This window comes from Callorhinus ursinus, unplaced genomic scaffold, assembly GCF_003265705.2.
Source record: "Callorhinus ursinus isolate GAN/ISIS: 27379988/994484 unplaced genomic scaffold, GSC_fseal_2.0 scaffold43, whole genome shotgun sequence".
Lineage (NCBI taxonomy): Eukaryota > Metazoa > Chordata > Mammalia > Carnivora > Otariidae > Callorhinus > Callorhinus ursinus.
This window is the reverse complement of record NW_027397105.1, coordinates 4,175,274-4,193,383: the sequence shown is the minus strand read 5'-3', so window position 1 is coordinate 4,193,383 and position 18,110 is coordinate 4,175,274. Positions and strand designations below refer to the sequence as shown.

General features: G+C 42.9%; 1 protein-coding gene across 1 annotated transcript in view; it reads right to left on the bottom strand.

Annotated features, from left to right (window-relative positions):
- Window positions 1-507: 507 nt before the first annotated feature.
- LOC112817240 (uncharacterized) overlaps window positions 508-18,110 on the bottom strand; it is a 36,354-nt gene continuing 18,751 nt past the window's right edge. Inside the window, exons 10-17 of the mRNA XM_073881493.1 lie at window positions 15,713-15,764; window positions 13,242-13,437; window positions 12,071-12,101; window positions 10,464-10,555; window positions 9,895-9,928; window positions 5,870-5,979; window positions 3,488-3,521; window positions 508-1,023 (exon numbers count right to left, since the gene is read on the bottom strand). Of these exons, the coding sequence (XP_073737594.1) occupies window positions 1,000-1,023; window positions 3,488-3,521; window positions 5,870-5,979; window positions 9,895-9,928; window positions 10,464-10,555; window positions 12,071-12,101; window positions 13,242-13,437; window positions 15,713-15,764 (573 nt within the window). The 3' untranslated portion in view covers window positions 508-999. The remainder of the gene's footprint in view (window positions 1,024-3,487; window positions 3,522-5,869; window positions 5,980-9,894; window positions 9,929-10,463; window positions 10,556-12,070; window positions 12,102-13,241; window positions 13,438-15,712; window positions 15,765-18,110) is intronic.

Sequence of the window (18,110 nt, the reverse complement as noted above, 5' to 3'; positions counted from 1 at the left end):
CACGGCTTACGGGTTGGGTGACGTGGGACATGTTACATGGCTTTTGCAACATTAATGTCATTGATAAAATGGGGACAAATCTAGTGCTTATTTCACAGCATCTTTTTAGGGGGACACATAAAGAGCTTGACGATCTGAAGGTAAAGGGGTACTCATGACAGGTGTTCATCCCCACATCGTCAACATCAGAGAGTTGTTTTATAGCATCCTGCAAGTGGGGGGCTACCCGTGGGCCATACACATCAAATACAGGGGTCACGTAAATAAGGATGAGAAAGGGCATTGTAGGCAAGGGTACCCAGTGATGGGGACAGACAGCCTCTGACACCTGACTGATTTCCGCTCCCTGGTTCTGGGGTGTTGTTAAGTCTTGTTCTGGAGAATCGATCACAGTGAATTAGTGAAAAAGACCGACCTAAAGAAAAGTTGAAAGTAATGAGCCAGAACAAAACAATGACACTAACTTGAACAAGTCCAAAGAAGTACTTTTATTATTTATGTGTTTTATTTTAAATAGCATCCAGTGAGAACCTACCACGTGCCAAATGCTACGGATAATTGCAAAGATAAAACAAGGCTCAGGCTTTGGTCTCAAGAGATCCCAACGAACGTGACAGCCTAAGATTGACCAAAATGCCTTACATCAGTGTATCCATTAATTTTATTATTTTATAACTAACTTTCCCATTTCTTTTTGCTTTTAATAATTATCAAATGGATACATGTTCACTCTGGAAAAGTCCCGCGCAGAAAAGTATAATATTGAAAATGGAATCCCCACCACCTCTCAGAATTCTGGCCCTTACATATACAATTAAGGAAATACATAATTAAGGAAGAAAAAAAGCCAAGTTAGTGGGTAGATGACTCGCCACTCTTTTTTTTTTTTTTTAAGCGTCATACTGTACCATACTGTTCCACGGCTTGTTTTTTTCTCTTAGAGGTTTATCTTGGGCATCTTCACTATGTGCATATGTAAAGGTCCACTTTCTTCTCTCCTTATAGTTGACATGCTGAAAATCCCTATAAATATCGTTTTATAAAGTAATACATCAAAACACGGAGAGAAAAAAATAACAGACAGTTATAATGTGGAAAGTAAAATTCTACATCTCTCAACTCACAATCCCAGTCCCTGAGGTAGCTACATTTTTTGTAAACTCCTTGATTAAAGTATGTGATACACGTGGAGAAAAGTGCACAGAGCTTAAGCAAACAAGTCAGTGGGTTTGCGCAAGAGGAAAACACCTGCTCAACAGCACCCAGAACAAAAAGCAGAACATTACCAGTACCTCCAAAATGCCCATTAATATTGCCCGTTTGTCTCCATTCCTCTTTAAATAACAAAAATTGGTATCGAACACTTGAAAGTAAAACAGATACAGAGTATTAAAAAGTCAGAGTGTAACTGACTCAGAGTATAATGGAGAACTACAGCCTGATACCCCAGCCCTTCCCTTCTCCGGATTCCATGTCTCCGAGTCACCCATTCTCGCCTCTTTGAAGCTTCCTTAGTCTTCTGATTCTTACCACTGTGTAGATCCAGCCTAGGTCAACGTGTCACATTACATGGGCTGTGACAATCCCATTCATAGAATGACATTAATTTAAACCCAAAGTGAGCCACTTGCTGTAATCGAGACAGCGTGTATTGTTGAAAAGTTAAAAACAGAGCAAAGATTCCAGAAACACACCCACTTAATATGGCCCGTTAAGACAGAGGTGCAAAAACAACTCGAAGGAGAAAGGATAGTCTTTTCAAAAATGCTGCTTGAATATTCAAACTCTGTATGCAAAAAAACAATAATAAAAAAACAGGAACTTCAATCGAGATTCTCATACCTGATACAAGATTAACCCAAAATGAATCATAGATTAAACTGTAAAATTATAAAACTTTTTGTTTCACGACAACAGAAAATCTGGGGGACCTGGGGTTAGGCAAAAAAGGTTTTTGACATGACCTAGAGCAAAAACTCTAATTTTTTAAAAAATAAGTTGGACTTCATCAAAATGAAAACATTTGCCCTGTGAATGACACTTTTAAGAGAATGAAAAGACAAGCTACAGTTTGCATTAAAATATTTGCAAACTTGTATCCCACAAAGGATTTGTATCCAGCATGTATAAAGAACCCTCAAACTCAACAATAGGAAAACAACCAATCCCAAAAGTGGACAAAAGACTTGAAGAGATACTGAATCAAAGAATATATACGGATAACAAATAAGCCCATGAAAAGTTATTCATCGTCATCCGTCATCCTAGTCATGCAAATTAAAATCACAGAGAAATACCACTCTTTTACCTGTTAGAATGGTTAAAATTAAATATACAGCCTTAAGCGCTGACAGGGACGCAGAGCAACCAGAATTCTCATACATTGCTGATGGGAGTACAAAATGGTGCAGCCACTTTGGGAAAGAGTTTGTCAATCTCTTTAAAGCTAAACCATGCACATACCATGAGACCCAGTGATCCCACACCCAGGGATTTGCCCTCCAGAAACAAACATGTTCATACAGGCACATGTACATGAATGTTTATAGATGCTCTATTTATAACCGCTTAACTATGGAAGCAATCCAACTTTCTTCAACAGGTGAATGACCTAACGAATTGTAGCTCATCCATACAATCAAACACTATTCAGAAAAAAAAAAGAACCAACTATTGACACATGCAGTAGGCAGGAGCTTAAATGAATCACAAAGGCATTTTAAGTGAAAAAAAAGCTAGTCTCAAAAGCTTGCATATTGTATGAGTCCCTTCATAAGACTGTCTCAAAGAGACACAACTAGAGAGAAGAAATCAGTGATTGCCAGGGGTTGGGGGGCATTTGGGAAGAAAGGAGGAGGGCTGTGAAGAGATAACACAAGAGAGATTTTGGGGGCATGATTTGGATTGTTCTGCATCCTAAATGTGGTGGTGATTGCGTGAACCTGTGCGTGGTTAAAATGCATAGACCACACATGTACCCTGTAAAAGTTCACTTTACTGCATGATAATTCTTAAATTTTAAAGAGTGAACCCAAAGTTCTAGCTGATGAATAACTATTGTAAGCAACAGTTGATCTGACCCGATTGTCACATGACATAGCAACTATATTTCGTTAGTACTATGGTTTTTAAAAATATATTCTTAAGGAAAAAAATATATAGCTGCCAAGCGGGCTATGACATAATGCTAAGATGCTATCAATGTGGGACACATCCCAATTTCAGAGATGGTGAAGTGTGAAAACAGGCATGCCCAGAACCAATGAAATAAAGTATTTCTTTTAATGAAGAAACTATTGCTCGGTCATTTATGGAGAAGCATGCTAGTTAGGGTTTTCCTCTATGACTGCTCATGATCCCAAGGCCATCTTGGACAAAGTTACAGTCCCCTTGCAGATGCCCTTGCTTAAAAATTTCTCCCTCTTTTCCCTGGACAGAGAATAGCAGTGGGAAGGGTAGCAAGTCATATATTTAGAATGTCACTCACCCTTTTCTGATACCTGACTCCAGCTGCCTGCTCCCTAGACAAAGAACAGGGAAGATGGTGAGAACACCCATGGTCTGAAATGACATGAGGCCAAGCAGAGGGCAAAGCTCTGCTGTAAGCCTGAGGTTCTGTTCACCCGCACAGGGGGGCTGGATGGCCTGGTGGTTGAGACCATCTGCTGCGGAAACAGTAAGACCTGGACCCTGTCTTGGCCTCTTCAGCGTTGTACAATCTCAGGCAAGTCACCTGGCCTCCCAAACCTCCACCTCCTCAGCTAATTTTTTTTTTTTTTTAATTGTGGTAAGAACAGTTCACAATTTGTTCAGAGATCCACCTTCTTAACAAATGCTCAGGGTACGATACAGAATTGTTGGAGATAGGGACAATGTTGTACAGCACATCTCTAGGGCTGACTCCTCTTGCTTAAATGACACTTTATGCCTGTTGATTAATACATCCCCATTTCCCCTTCCCCCAGCTTCTGACAACTACCATCCACTCTTTGATTCTACGAATTTGACTATTTTAGATACTTCACTTAGGGAAATGGAAGTTCTTGCTTCTTGGGGACTGATGCAGGGATTAACATTGATGATTAACACATGAAAAGAGTGAAGGGAGGTGCTTGCTTCTACAAAACTCTTGCCAAAAAGCATTCCAGGGATAGACACAAAAGGCTGTATATGGGGGTGATGGCTAATCTTATATGTCAACTTGGCTGGGCCACAGGGTGCCCAGAGATCTGGTCGGACATTATTCTGGGTGTTTCTGTGAGGGTGTTTTTTGGATGATATTTACATTTAAATGGACTCTGAGTAGAGTAGATCCCCCTCCATAATGTGGGTGGGCCTCATCTAATCAGTTGAAGGCCCGAATAGAACAAAAGGCTGCCCTCTCCAGAACCAGCCTCCAGCCTCTGGACTTGACCTGCAGCTCCTTCCTGAGTCTCCAGTGTGTCACCCTCCCCACTCATGTGAGCCACTTCCTTGAAATAAATCTCTTCCTATATATAGACACCCATCTTATTGGTTCTGTTTCTCTGGAGAACCCCAACTGACAGAGCGAGAAAACATCTGTAAGCCAAAGAAGAGTTCTCTTTCACTTCACCCCTTTAGTAAAGGGGTGTATTCGTAGTATATTAGTGATAATATGTACTTAGTAGTCTATTAGTGACAATATGGAACAATATTTTTCCCAAAGAGTGCCTACAAAGAGAAAGTAAGGTCTGTGCCTTACATAGTCTTGTGCACACTCTGTGCACCTGTATGGGTAACACACAAGGAAAAGAGAAAGAGGGAAGAGAGAAGGAAGAAGGTAGAGGGGTTGAATCTTGGCACAGGTAAGAGCTCCTTTAGGTCTGCAAACCCTAGCTTCTTACAAATGCAGGGAAGCCAGGATGACCTCCCAGGCCACTCCTCGGCGAGGCAGCCCAACCAAGTCAGTGAAAACTAAAAGAAAGGGTGTCCTTTCAGGAAGCCAGGGTCTGTCTTCATGTCTGTTTCCTCGCCTTGATTCTAGTCTAATCATCAAGGGCAATTCAGAAGAAATTGAATCCCTCTTCCATATGGTACCCTTTCAATAACAGCAGACCACCATCCCAGCTCATGATTCTCCTCACCAGGCTTTGTTTAAAATCCCCAACTTCTCCAACCCTTCCCCATACGACATGGTTTCCAGTCCCCTCACCACCCACCTTTGGAATATGGTAACAATTTGCTAATGTTCCTCTTAACACAAGGCCCCAGGAGCTCAAAGCATGGTCCAAATGCAGTTTGACTAGCCCAGAAGATGCAAGGATGCTTCTGCCTATACAAAGCTGTGCTTACAGAACTGACTTTTTAAACCTAAAACTAAGTTGGATGCATGGATCCATGTTACATTTCCCCCTTGAGATGGTGTCAGCTCATAACCGTTGAAGGAAAAAATGTCTGCAAAATTGGTCTGTGCCTCCATCGAGCTATGGATAAAGTAAGCCAGAAATGGACAGCACAATGGCTTGAGCCCCATAGCATTTCTGTCCTTACTGGATGCCACAGTTGAGACCATGACCAAGATAATAAATTCTCCTTTTGAAAGCTTTCAATATTTTCTTTCTTCTTTTCTCCATTCAGTCTCAGAAGGGTTGACCCTCAATCCTATTCTCCTCGTCTCCACATACACCTGTCATGGTCATCTCTCAGCTGAATCATATTTCATCTGTCAGTGCACGATGGTGGCCAAGGCAAATAGAGTCATGCCCTTTTCACAGCTGTGAACGGGCTGGAGTGGACAAGGTGCCTTCCAAATTCCCTTCTAATTTCATGGTCCTGTAGAGCTGTGATATCTTAGGTCCCAGGGTCTGTTTGACAAGTTCCTCCCGCCCACCCACCCAAACCTACTCACTGGTCAGAAATATCTGCTGCCCCCTTGGCTCCCACAAGCGTCCTTGAGCAGAATCTGACCAAGCTGTGGGTCAGAACAGGAATTTTGTTTCCTCTCTTCTTTTTGGCTGTCTGAGAATAATCACAAGATATCATTTAGACTGAGCGAATGGTTCTGGGCATACAAACATTCTAAAGAGAGATGAGCCAGTGGATCTGTCTACTTAGAATACCAGCTTGAATCCAATCAGTAAAGTTTTTTTTTTTTTTTTTTTAAGTTTGGGGAAGGTTGGCAGAATTTAATAATGCATCTTTGGGTCTTCATAATGACATATAGCTAGTTTGACTGGATATTTTACTTCTCAATAACCTAAGTTAAATTATTTCATGGATGAAGCTCAAAGAGGCAAGCCTGCTATAAGACAAAGGACCTGATCTGAGCTCGGTCACCCATTCACTGTGCAACCCTGGGCAAGTCACTTGAACTTCTGGTCCTAGTTTCCTCATCTACAAAACAAGAGCTTCAGAGTAGACCGACCTCAAGGCCTCTTCCAGCCCCTGGTCTCACTGTTAACAGAATGAAAAGACAAGGGGCGCCTGGGTGGCTCAGTCGTTAAGCGTCTGCCTTTGGCTCAGGTCATGATCTCAGGGTCCTGGGATTGAGCCCCATGTCTTAGGGCTCCCTGCTCAGCGGGAAGCCTGCTTCTCCCTCTCCCACCCCACCCCCCCGCTTGTGTTCCCTCTCTCGCTGATTCTCTCTCTGTCAAATAAATAAATAAATCTTAAAAAAAAAAAAAAAAGAATGAAGAGACAAGACACAAACCAGCAGAAAATATTTGTAAATCACCTACCTGAGGGAGAACTTGTTTCCAAAACACATAAATATCTCTCAAAACTCAAAAATTACAAACAACTCAATTCAAAATGGGTGAAACGTTTGAACAGACGCTTTACCCAAAGAGATAGAAGGTAGCTAAATAAGCACACGAGAAGACTTTTAACATCCTAAGGCAACAAGGAAATCAAAACCAAAGTGAGACACTACCACACACCTAAAAGAATAGCTACAGTTAAAAAGGCTGACCCATACTAAGATTGGTGAAGATATGGAGCAACTGGAACTCTCATTCCCAGCTGGTAGAAGTGGAAAATGCTCCAACCACCTTGGAAACAGTGCCAGCATTTCTTAAAAAGTTGAAACATGCACCTCCCATTTGACCCGGCCATTCCATTCCTATGTACAACTCCAAGAGAAAGGAGAGCGTATGTCCACCCAAAGACTTGTACACAAATATTTAGAGCAGTTTTAGTAACAACCAAAAAAGCAGAAACAACCCAAAGGTCCACCAACTGGATGAATGGCTAAACAAACTATGGCATACCCATGCAAAGGAATACTACCCAGGCATAAAAACAAGTCAACTATGGATTCATGCATCGACATGGATAAATCTCAAAAAATTATGCTGAATGAAGGAAGCTAGAAGTGCATACTGCATGATCTTTTTTTAATACAGAATTTTAGAAAATGCAAGTTGATCTGCAGTGACCTAGTGACAGCAGGCAGATGGGTGATTGCTTGGGGACAGAGGGGAGCAGCTGGGGTACAGGGAGCAAGGGAGGGAGGAATTACAAAGGGATTTGAGGATATTTTGGGGATTGATAATACATTTATTATCATGATGGTGGTGATAGTTTCGTGGAGATAGATGTCAAAGCATATCAAATTGTACATTTTAAATATGTGTTTATTGTATAATAACTATGCTTCAGTAAAGCTGTTTATAAATGAAAATTTTAAAAAGCTTTAAAGACTTCATGAGGAATTAGAAATTCATACTACGAAAATAAAAATTCACAGATGACTTCCTCGTAGCAAGGGATGAAATGGAATGCACCATGGAGGCATCAGTCAGTCATCACCATCATGGAGTGGTAAATGTCAGCACATAGTTAGGCAGGTCGACCAGATATTATGTGTCTTATGTTGGACACGGTAAGAACACCAAACCTCACCTATGAGGTGTACTAACAGAAATCCTTAACATGAAGACTGATGATGTTAAATCCTCAAATTTAATTCCCGGTATAGGGTACCAGGGATAAAGGAATAAGCCAAGGGACACCCTGAAGAAGCACCATCCAGAACTGGGGACATCTTTTGTTTAACTGGCCTGTTCTCATCAGCACATCAGTGTGGTGAGAAAAAGGGATGAGGTTAGATCGGGAGCTTTAGAGGACCTAACTCCAGATACAAAATGTGGACCTGGATTCTGGAAAGGGAACTGGGACCCAATTGTGGAAATCTGAATATAGCCCAAATACTAGAGAACACAGAAAGGTATTGCCATGGGAAGGTGAAGATCACTAACCATAAAATGCAGGGTACAAGACATACACACATGGAAAGACAGAGCTTTGGCATTAACGGCAATTTTGGGGTGGTGGTAATTTTAAAATTTTTGTTTATCTGTATTTTATAATGATCTAAAATGCACATAATACTACTTTGAGGGCAGGAAGATTTTTGTTAATTAAATAAGAGCCTCAAGAATTATTTTCATGAGTGTGCTTCAATTTAAATGAGTTCCTGATTGGGACCTTGGATCAGAGTTGTTTTGTATCTGTCTACTGACCTGGAACATTGAGATTGATCCAAAATGGAGTAAAAACAGACCACAAAAGATGTACACTTGCTTCAAATGGCACACTTACTATTCTGGGGTAAGCAAAGGTTGTGGACTGCACATACAGACACATGCGTGCACACACACACACACACACACACACAGGGCACCTCATTCTCTCTGAGGTTGAGCAAGAAAACTACCCAGCTTCTGTCCCCTGCTGGGATCATGGCATGCTGGACTCAGGGGATCCAAGAGCCCCTTATGTAACTTGGTACTTAGACCTGAGATAAAAACGTCGTTTTGGGGGGCATTTTCCAAGAAAAAAACTACACCTCTCCCAGTAAAACTATGGTGGTAGTTCTCAAAGTGTGGTCCTCAGAAAAGCAGCATCACCCAGGAGTTAGAGATACGAAATCTCGGGCTGTACCCCAGACCTGCTGAATGGGAATCGGGGGGGCAGGGCCTGGTCTGTGTTGTAATGAGTCCTCCAGGTGATCTCACTGAAGTTGGAGAACCACTGAACTATGCTGTCCTCTCCCCTACTCATACTCTGTGCTGATAAACGTTCCCACCAGAGAAGAAAGGGCAGTAGAGTCACCTCGTAAGCCCTTGGATCTCACGGATTCCTAGGACTTACAGCAGCAAGTAATATGTGTATCACGCTATATAAAAACCTATGGATGATAGATCAGATGCAAATTTATGGTGCTGTTTATAGGTGATTTTACGCCTATTGAGAATAAGCCCCCCCTTTTTTTTAAGTTGCTCACAGACCTTTAAAAAAATATACTATTCATCCACTTTAAAATGAGACTTTGGGTAGTGAAAATGCTAATGCTAACTGGTGGCTTTAAAAAAAAAAACAAAAAACCCTAGGGCGCCTGGGTGGCTCAGTTGGTTGGGCGACTGCCTTCGGCTCGGGTCGTGATCCCAGGGTCCTGGGATCGAGTCCCACGTCGGGCTCCCCCTGCTCTGCGGGGAGCCTGCTTCTCCCTCTGCCTCTGCCTGCCACTCCCCCTGCTTGTGCTCTCTCTCTCTCTGTCAAATAAATAAAATCTTTAAAAAATAATAATAAATAATAAATAAAAATAAAAACTTAGAAGATTAAGAAATAAATTAAGACGAGCGTACATCAGCATTTCTCAATCTTGGCACTACTGACATCTAGGGCCAGATAATTCTTTGTTGCTGGGGGCTGTCCTGTGCATTGTAGGATGATTAGCAACGTCCTTGGCCTCTACTCGCTAGTGGCACTGCTCTCCTGTTCCCAGGCTGTGGCAACCAAAAATGTCTCTAAAGATGGCTGAATGCTCCCAGGGAAGCAAGATCACACCCCTATTCCACAGGTTGAAAACCACTGTTATGCACAAAGGTTCACAGAGCTTGACTTTGATGTGATCAAAGATATCTCACTTACCCTCCTGATGTGAGCTGTTCCTAGAAACTCATCTCTACAAAAAGAGAACAACAGAATTTCTCAGTTACTTGCATCTTTTAGAGAAGGAACTAGGGGCTGGGGTGAAGGCATGGCCCTGCCTTGTTTCCTACACCAGGAACTCATCCACTTAGCCCTCTAAGCGCACCTGGAGCCAGTCCACCTGCTTCCTGAAGCTTTTCCCAGCTACACCTTTCTCAATTGTCAGTCTGGTTTCCCCCCCGAATTGGAAGGGAACTAAGAAAGAGTGGTGTCCCAAAAGTCAAAGAAAAAGTGCTTTCCAGAAGAAATAATGAGCCAGCGTGAAGCGTCATAGAAGTAGAACAAGCCCGGGACAGAAAGCAAAGCATCATGTCTGGCATTTATAGGAAGCCATCCAAATGGCCACTGAGGAAGACACTGACAATTTGACAGAGCCTTGGGTGTGGATGGCTGGTTTCAACAGTTTGAAGGATGAAAGACAAGGGAGGGAAGAGGGACCGTGTAGAGGGGAGAGAGGTAGAGGGCAAGGATGGGGGAAGCCTTGCTGTCATGGCTCACAATCTACTCACCTTGCCCTCCTGGCACCCACTAGGGTCCTGGGTCCAAACCTCACCATGTTGTGTGTGAGCACATGCCTCTCCTCCTTCCAGCAATGAACCATCTGTACAGAGCAGCAACATGCCAGTGAGTCACAAGGACTGGCTTCCCCCCTACTGAGCTGAGAGGAACTTAATACGCCATCACTGATTTACATATGATCTCAGGAGACTGAAAGAGCTATAAAGTAAACTCCGTGTCTGTCTCCTGTTCCAGAATTCCACAAGCCTCTCTTTATCTTGATGGGTTCCTTCCTGTGTGCTTCTTCAGGCAGACTTTGCATACAGACATAGTTGCTATCAAGAAAGCACAATAAATCCTGCCCCACCACTGCAATGTACCCCCCAAAATCTCGTAAACTGGACCCAAATGTTCACTGCAGAAGAATTCAGAAAACTGTGAGAGAAGAATGTTTATAGTCAAAGCGGTTTGAACTGGAACCCAGAGTAATCACCAATCATCCTCCAGCTGTTTTGTCATCACTCTTATTTTCTTTGTAGCACATAAGGAAGCATTTACTTGGGTTTTTTTGGTCTGTCTTCCTGACTAAAATGTAGGCTTCATGAGAGGAAAGACTTTTTCTGCCCTGATCAGCAGAGTATCTCTGAAGCCTAGAACTGTGTCTGGCACATAGTATATAATCAATAAATGTTGATTGGTGGGTGGAAGGATAGATGGATGGGTAGATGGTTGGGTGGGTGGATGGATGGGTGAATGGATGAATGGATGAATAGATAAATGGATGGATGGATGGATGGATGGATGGATGGATGGATGGATGAGTGGATGGATGGATAGATGGGTGGGTGGGTAGATGGTTGGGTGGGTGGATGGATGGATGGGTGAATGAGTGAATAGATGGGTGGATGAATAGATAAATGGATGGATGGGTGGATGGATGGATGAGTGGATGGATGGATAGATGGGTGGGTGAGTGGACAGATGGGTGGATGAGTGGATGGATGGGTGGGTAGATGGTTGGATGGGTGGATAGATGGATAGATGGATGGGTGAATGGATGAATGGATGAATAGATAAATGGATGGATGGATGGATGGATGGATGGATGGATGGATGGATGGGTGGATGGATGGATGGATGAGTGGATGGATGGATAGATGGGTGAGTGGGTAGATGGTTGGGTGGGTGGATGGATGGATGGGTGGATGGATGGATGGGTGAATGAGTGAATAGATGGGTGGATGAATAGATAAATGGATGGATGAGTGGATGGATGGATAGATGGGTGGGTGAGTGGACGGATGGGTGGATGAGTGGATGGATGGGTGGGTAGATGGTTGGATGGGTGGGTAGATGGATAGATGGATGGGTGAATGAGTGGATGGATGAACAGATAAATGGATAGGTGGGTGGTAAATGAGTAGGTAGATAGATGGATGAATGGGTGGATGGGATGGTTAGGGAGATGGACTGATGAGTCCATCTGTCTCTATCTCTCAGGCCTAATTATGCAACCCTACCTAATAAAGGCCCACCACAGTTTCTCTTGTAATCAAATTCCATCCTAACTGAATGGAGAGTCTTCAATTTAAACAAACAAAAAAATACACTGACTCACTTTTTTCTCTTTTGTTCCACACGCCTCCTCACTAGGAAACAGGAAAGTGGATCCATTAGAATATTTCCTTCTTTTGATCAGGGACGAGTAATTCAGAATGTGGAGCTACCTTCTCAAATCTACAGAGTTACTTAAACCTGAGGTTTCTCGGTGAGAAGAACTTGGCCCCAGATTCCCCTCAATTCTGTAAACCCTGGAGGAGAAGGGGGGCCTCAGACTCATTCTATTCCCATGCCCTGGCGTGGCATTACCTGGCTGTCAGGAAATGAGGGAATTATGGCCATTCCTAGAGGTTCCATCCAACAGAAGGGGAGACGGCTCAGGTCCACCTCATGTCATGTGTATTCAATAATGACATGCTCATTTTTGACACTGATGCATTTTGAGGGTTTACATAATGAATAGCCTAGTGTATGCATAAATATCCTCCCGCTTTCTCTATCCACAATGTAAATCATCTGAAAATTCCAAGCCAGCTAAGCCTTCTCGTACAAATGTTTTAAAAGAAAGCAATTCAAGAATTTGATCTGGCTAAAAACTTGGACTGGTCTCTAGTGATTAAGAGGCGGCTCTTCCTCCCAGCTCAGCCACAAAGTCTCAGCCTGCCTCCCTTCAAAGCCAGTTCTTCACCCGCCAGTTCTACCAATCCTTCCTGATTATCTGTACTTCCCACTTAGAGGCTCAACATGTTCTTGCAAATCCAAACAGAAAGCCAGTAAGGCAGAACCTAGCTACCCATGCATCTGGTCCAACAGGACCATTCTGGTGGTTTGATCTGTCCTCGAGGGAACTGCAGAGAGGGCAAGTAATGACTTGGAGGAGTGAACAGCAGAACTTGGCAAAATAACACGGAGTGAGCAGAGGTGATCTGCGTTAGAGTCCCCAGGACCTCTTCCTCCTCAGCCACAGCTCCTCCTGCTGCCCTTCAGTTAGGGGCTAACCACTTCCTGACTCTTCCCATGAGAATATAAGAGTGAATTCCCAATAATGCCATAATTAATCCTTTTAAATTCCTCTGCAGCATATCGTAAGACCCAAGAGACGCTGACTGTACATGCACGCACGTGTACTTTTAATGACTTAAAAGAGTCTAGACTACTGTTTGCCAAAGTTTTCTAGGGTTCCTGAAGTGCCATCATCCTAGTACCTCTAAAGAGGTGTGTTTACTCACCAGGGAGCCAAGGTCTTGACCTTCTTCCTCCAGACCTCAGAGTAGATGCTCTCCAAAGATGACTTGACTTTTCTTACCTCCAAGGGCAGTGACCCATGGTACATGCTCTGCAGCTTTCTGAAGGCATTCAAGCCCCTTCCTCCTTGGAGGACTTTCCAGCATCCGTAGAAGTAACTGAAGATACCAAGAGGCCTTCCTTCCAGTATAAGAAAGGTGAGAAAGAAGAAACAGGGATTATACGGGGAAAATATCTTTTCTGGTATTTTTTTTAAATTTAGCTATTTCTTATACACAATAAAGTACACAGACCTTCTGTGTCCCGCTCAGTGGAATTTTACGTGTCTGTACCCACATAATCACTGCACAAATCAAGTTACAGAACATTTCTAGCACCCAAGAGTGTTTCCTCCTACCTAGCCAATAGCTGTCCCCCAGAAGGAACCACCAATGATGTCTACCACCCATAGACAATTTTTACCTGTTGAGTTTCATAAAAATGAAATCATAGAGTGTACTTTCTGTGTGTGTGTTTTGCTTCTTTTGCTTACACGATTTCTTTATGAGTCAATTCCACTTGTTGCATATGTCGATACTTTGTATTTTTTTTAGCTGAAATATAGCTAACACACAAGGCTACATTGGTTTCGGGTGTGCAACACAGTGATTCAATCTCTCTATACATTATGCTATGCTCACCAGAAGGGCAGCGACCATCCGCCACTGCGTTACGCTATTCCAATGCCACTGACTGTATTTCCCTATGCTGTACCTTTCATCTCAATGACTTACTCCTTCGATAACTGGAAGCCTGGACCTCCCACTCCCCTCCACTCATCTTGCCTATTCCCCCATTCCCTCCTCTCGGGACACCCACCAGTTTATTCCTTGTATTTATGCACCTGTTTCTGCTTTTTGTCTTTTTGTTCATTTGTTCTGTTTTTTTAGATTCCATATATAAGTGAAAGCACATGGTTTTTATCTGTGTCTGACATATTTCACTTAGCGTAACACCCTCTAGGTCCGTCCATGTTGTCACAAGTGGCAAGATCTCATTCTTTTTATGGTTGAATAATATTCCATTGTATATATACACCACATCTTTATCCATTCATCTGTGGATAGACACTTGGGCTACTTCCGTATCTTGGCTATTGTAATTAATGCTGCAACAAACATAGGGGTGCATATATATCTTTTTGAATTATTGTTTTCATATTCTTTGGGTAAATACCCAGTAGTGGAATTACTGGATCGATGGCATTTAATTTTTTGAGGAACCTCCATACTCCTTTCCACAGTGGCTGCACCAGTGTGCTTTCTCACCAGCAGTGCACAAGAGTTCCTTTTTCTCCACATCCTCACCAACACCTGTTGTTTCTTGTGTTTTGGATTTTTGTCATTCTGACAGGTGTGAGGTGATATATCTCACTGTGGTTCTGATTTGCATTTCCCTGATGATGAGTGATGCCGAGCATCTGTTCGCATGTCTATTGGCCATCTGGATGTCTTCTTTGGAAAAAATGTCTAGTAGTTTGTATTTTTGTTTTGTTTTGTTTTGCTGCAAGGTATTCCATTAAATGAGCATTTCACAGTATATTCCCTCCAGGGATATTTTTTTTTATTGACCTGAAGTTGCATTTACTCATCTTGTCATCTGCCACATCCATTCTGCTCTTAAATCCACCTACTGAGTTCTTAGCTTCTGATACTGCATTTATGTTTCATTTTTAGAATTCCCACTTGACTAATTTTTTTAAAGATTTTATTTATTTATTTATTTATTTGTCAGAGAGAGAGAGAGCACAAGCAGGGGGAGTGGCAGGCAGAGGGCGAAGCAGACTCCCCGCTGAGCAAGGAGCCCGATGCGGGACTCAATCCCAGGACCCTGGGATCATGACCTGAGCCGAAGGTAGACGCTTAACCAACTGAGCCACCCAGGCGTCCCCCATCTGCCTATTTTTAAACAAAGATTCTAGTTTTCTGGTGCAATTTCTATGTTCTTGAGTTAATTAGAGTTGCTTTCAAGTCTTTGCCTGCTCATCCTAATATCTTAATGGAAACTACATTTCAGATGCCCTCCATTACATGGATTTCGTCTTGGCTTGCAGCTCAAAGCAATAAAATCCTAACCTGAACTGCTGAGCATCACCGCCAAGAGAATTTCCAACAGATCCTTCTAGTTCCTTCATAAATGATCTATGGGCTCCTTCAGAGGCGAAATGACCCACCAAGTTTTTTAAATAAACCAATTCTTGGCAGGTTAATGCGCTGGCTCTATTATGTTTGAGAACATCCTGACTGAGGTCATTCCAGGGCTCCCATGAGGCAGTTCCCAAGTGAAACGGCGGGTCAGAAAACATCAAAGTCAAAAATTTCTTCGTGCATGAGACCACCCCCCTCTTTACCCAGGGCTTTATGACTTTACATTCTCTGTCCTCTCAGCAAATGCTTCCAGTAAGAATCCCCCCTACCTGGCTCAAATCTTTCATTTGGATTTGGGTGTGATTCACGCATCTTGGTTTTCTAAAATAGAAAAAGACAATAGGTTATAAGATAGAAATTTTCCTGGAGTACAGCTTTTATTCTCTTGCTTCCTTGGTCCAAAGAACTCGGTGGCTCCTCACTGCCCATCCCAGCACCCACAGACCTCTCTTTCAGATTTGTATTTAATTAACATCTTATGCAAACCTACCGCTTCAGCTAGGCTAGCCTGCTCCCGAAACATCCCTAGTGTCACATGATGGCTTACATGTGACGATACACCCCCAGCCCCAATCATGAGTTCTTCCTCATCATATCCCCTGTAAAACTCCTTTATCTCAAGTACAGTGTCTCATTCATCTCTGAAATCCCAGTAAGTAACATAATGACCAGTAGACAGTGGGAACTCTAAATAGGAAATCTCCCCCACTATTTTGGGATGTGTAAATACCAACATCATCTTATTCTTTACTGGAAATGACTCTAAGGTCTCAAACTCTGAATTCCACCCTCCTCCCCTCAATCACTAGGTCATCGGTGGATCACATGTTAGAGGGAGGTTATGTTATAAAGCCAGTTCAAATTCCAAACATTAAGAATTGTCAAATTTATTATAAAGACGTAAAACTACAATAAATCTTGTGTTCAAATTAAAAAAAAAAAGAATTGTCAAATTTTCCCGCAAGAAATCCTGCAAGTCACCCATAAAAAAGAATGTTGATCATTTGAAGTGTACTATGACTTCCTTCGGGAAGTTCAACACACCCAAAACAGCCAGCTTGTCCTGACGTTGGACTAAGTGGCTCTTTTTCAGCTGGGAAACACGGGAGATGCTTGGCTTCTGTGCAGAAGCCATGCTGCATGCGAAATATATTTCCATTCATTTTTCATGTTGTTGGTTCTGTCTTCTTCCCTCGGGATGCACAGCTGGTTTCCCACCGATGACATGTTCAAATGATGAACTCCATTGGGGTCCCCTTACTTCCCCCCACCTCTCCAGTTCTGCCTCTCCCCTTCTTGAACCTGCTCTTCAACAACATGGGGATCCGGGACCAAGTGCGCAGTTTACCGGCTCCACCTCTGCTTTCCTTGTCTTTTCTTTGAAACCTTTCGAATGGTCCTACCACTTCCCTCCTGTTACATCCATTTTATCAATCTTCCAACCTGTGTTTTCATTGATTTTCTTTAATACTGTCATTTCTTCCTTCTTGGAACTTCCACAGCCCATCTGAGGGCTTCTACTATGGTACCTGGACAATTTTATTTTGCTCAAGTTGCAAATCATAGACTAGACTGCAAGTGCCTTGCGGGCAGGAGGTATATCCCATCCTGCTCTGTACCACTCCCAGCCTCTGGCATGGTGCCATGAACACACTAGGTGTTCTATGGTGTTTATGGAATGAATATGAATTAAGGACATATTAGGAAGCATATATACCATGGATTCGGGATGGAGCAGTGATGCAGAGAGACCAATTGGCAGCTGAGTATTCTGTACATAAGGAGTTAAAGCCTTCAAAGTAGAAATGGAGGGAGTGACAGACACAAAGGGACATCTTTGGGGTTGGAAACAGGGTGCAAAAGAGGGCTCCAAGGTTTACAACCCAGGTGTTTAAGAGATTGAATTTAGGGCGCCTGGGTGGCTCAGTTGGTTAAGCGACTGCCTTCGGCTCGGGTCATGATCCCGGGGTCCTGGGATCGAGTCCCGTGTCGGGCTCCCCCTGCTCTCTGGGGAGCCTGCTTCTCCCTCTCCCTCGGCCTCCACTTCCCCTGCTTGTGATCTCTCTCTCTGTGTCAAATAAATAAATAAAATCTTTAAAAAAAAAAAGAGATTGAGATTGAATTTACCATTCATAGAGTAGGGGCGATTTTTCCATGGGGAAGGGGAAGACCCGTGAGCTAAACATGTTGAGTCTGACATGCTACAGGACAGCCAAGTGAAAATGTCTAGCATGAAGTCAGAAATAAGAATGCAGTTCTCAGGCAAGGGACCTAGATCTGACTGTGGATATGGGAATCCTCTGTTGAAAGTGAAATGGAGGAGACCCCTGAGAGAGAGTGTGGACACAAATGCAGGGGGACAAGGGCTCAATCTTGTGACATCCTTGGGACAAACACACACACACACACACACACACACACACACACACACACACACACACAGACACAACCAGGTAGCTTTTACAATGTCTCATTCATCTCTGAATGTAGCCACCAGCCACATGGAGCTTTTAAAATTAAATAAAATGAAAAATTCATTTCTTACGTCATACCAGTCACATTTCAAGTGCTCAGTAGCCACATGTGGCTAGTGGATATCATACTGGACAGCACAGATAGATATAAAATTCCCATCTCTGCAGAAAGTCCTAACAGACAGTGCTGGTC